Below are 2,250 nucleotides of genomic sequence, written 5' to 3'. Positions count from 1 at the left end.
GTAAAATCCACTTGATTACTTCCATCTTTATTTCTTTCTCTTTCTATTTCCATCTTTACTTCCATCTTTGTTAACTTAAAATCTAAGTATGATATTTTACAGTCTTCATTAAATCACCAGAAATTGTTTGGTATTTTCACTCCCAAGTCAGGACAACCGGGGTCATAACTCATAACAGAAGTTAAGTCCCAATCCAATATATATAAATGATCCATCTTCGGAGCTATGAGGCTCAAAGGTTACTGTTAAGCCTTCTATCAATATAGCTTTGCCTATTAGAACAAGCCAATATAACAAAATCTCACCTCAGAAGTCAGAGGAATCTGTCACTTTTACTCATATGGGTCGCCACTCCTGTTGTGTAAAACAGAAGCTAAGGAAAGGCTTGTGGTCACCAGAAGAAGATGAGAAGTTGTTCAATTACATTACTAGATTTGGCGTTGGCTGCTGGAGTTCAGTCCCTAAGCTAGCTGGTAAGTGAAAAACAGTTCTTGATTTTTCTTATAGTTTTGTGGATTAAGTAGTCCGAGATTAATCAAGAAAATTCATGCAGGTTTGCAGAGGTGTGGAAAGAGTTGCAGATTGAGATGGATAAACTACTTAAGGCCTGATCTTAAAAGAGGAATGTTCTCTCAGCAAGAGGAGGATCTCATTCTTAGGCTTCATGAAGTTCTGGGGAACAGGTATTTGACTCACTGGAGAAGTTGAACATATATGGTTCACATTTAGAATCTTTGAAGTGAAAGGAAGTAGAATGGGAATTCTAATTATTGTGCTTTTTTTATTCTCTCCCTTTTGGTCATGCATTCAATTACTTTATAGAATACTTTGTACTCTTGTCTATACTAAAATTTTGTGCTTTAATTTAAAAATGGCAGGTGGGCTCAAATTGCAGCACAATTACCAGGAAGAACAGATAATGAGATAAAGAACTTCTGGAATTCATGTCTCAAGAAGAAGCTAATGAAACAAGGAATTGATCCAATTACTCACCAGCCATTATCCGAAAATGAAGCAAGAGATCATGAGGAGAAGAATAGTACAGATAATAGAGCATCATTGCAGATGGTACCCTTTTCTAGTGGATTACTTCCAAATTTACCATCATCTGGAATGGAGAAAGCATATCCAATCACTAGTACAACAAGCAGTTATTGCCTTGGTGGAAATACTGAATTTTCGCGAGATCAGCAAATGGTGAGCAAACAAGTCCTTGATCCATTGTTTCTGTTAGAATTCCAAGCAACCATTGATCCTTGTGGATATGATAAATTTCTTAGTACACAGTATCAATACACCATGAGGCCTCAGAATCAGAGCACTGAATTTGAGGGGAATGCGAATTATGCATACGGTTCAATGCCAACGTTAACAAATTTCGACCAAAGAAGTGTGACAGATACAGATTTTTCTGATAGCTCAAATTCAAGAATGAGTTCATTCTTGATGAATGAGGCAAAGGAAAGCTCAAGCAATAGTACTTCCAATATCAACAGTGGCCATCCTTCAATTCAGATTCATACCATGGCAGCTGAAAGTGCTAATGTATTTTCATGGGAAGCTGATCATCAGAATAAGTTTGATTCAGTTTTTGATTATCAACAGCAATTTAATGAGATCAAGATTGAAGAAGATCATAAGCCAAGGCCATGGCAAGAAGGCCAGCTTCAAGCACACAATTCAGGAGATTTCAGTAACTATCCATTGACATCACTATCTGAAGAAGACTTGAGTGGGGCAAGCCTGGATGTCTTCCACCAAATATAAATTGTAAATTCTTATCCTTTTTTCCCTCCTTAGAAAACCATACAGAAGTGTTGATAGTAAAGAAGATTTGTAATGAAAGATTTGACTATGAAGTGTGAATCTCTTTGATTTTTACCTCACGTAAGGGTATAAACCTTTTGTCTAAAGCGTCTGTGTTTTTACCCCTTGTATTGTTTTCAGGGTTGAAAATATTGGACAATAATGTTTTTTACAGCGTCTTGTACCAGTGAAATACTTCTGTGGTCCTAATCCGTCCATCATCCATGCCATGTAACTAACTAGTTCAGATCCTTCTTTTTTCAGTTTGCCTGTCATTAATGAGTGAATCTCATTTTAGATAGAAAGACGTACCTAAACTGACCTTAGGATAAAGGGCCTAAAGCCTAAATGGTTGGAGAATTGACCATTTTAGTTGGCGGCTTTTGTAACTCAGATTTCATCAGTACACTTTTCCAGTTCAAGGTCGAAAGCAGGCCTCACTGC

General features: G+C 37.0%; 1 protein-coding gene across 1 annotated transcript; it reads left to right on the top strand.

Moving 5' to 3' along the window:
* Positions 1-211: 211 nt before the first annotated feature.
* LOC113740587 (uncharacterized) lies at positions 212-1,981 on the top strand. Its single transcript, XM_027268136.2, has 3 exons — positions 212-473; positions 554-683; positions 879-1,981. The coding sequence occupies exons 1-3, from the start codon at positions 341-343 to the stop codon at positions 1,765-1,767; spliced, it is 1,152 nt and encodes a 383-aa protein (XP_027123937.1). The 5' UTR covers positions 212-340; the 3' UTR covers positions 1,768-1,981.
* Positions 1,982-2,250: the final 269 nt, after the last annotated feature.

The sequence above is a fragment of the Coffea arabica genome, chromosome 4e, assembly GCF_036785885.1.
Source record: "Coffea arabica cultivar ET-39 chromosome 4e, Coffea Arabica ET-39 HiFi, whole genome shotgun sequence".
NCBI classification, from domain to species: Eukaryota; Viridiplantae; Streptophyta; class Magnoliopsida; order Gentianales; family Rubiaceae; genus Coffea; species Coffea arabica.
The sequence above is the reverse complement of the archived record's forward strand: the minus strand, read 5'-3'. Positions and strand labels throughout refer to the sequence as shown.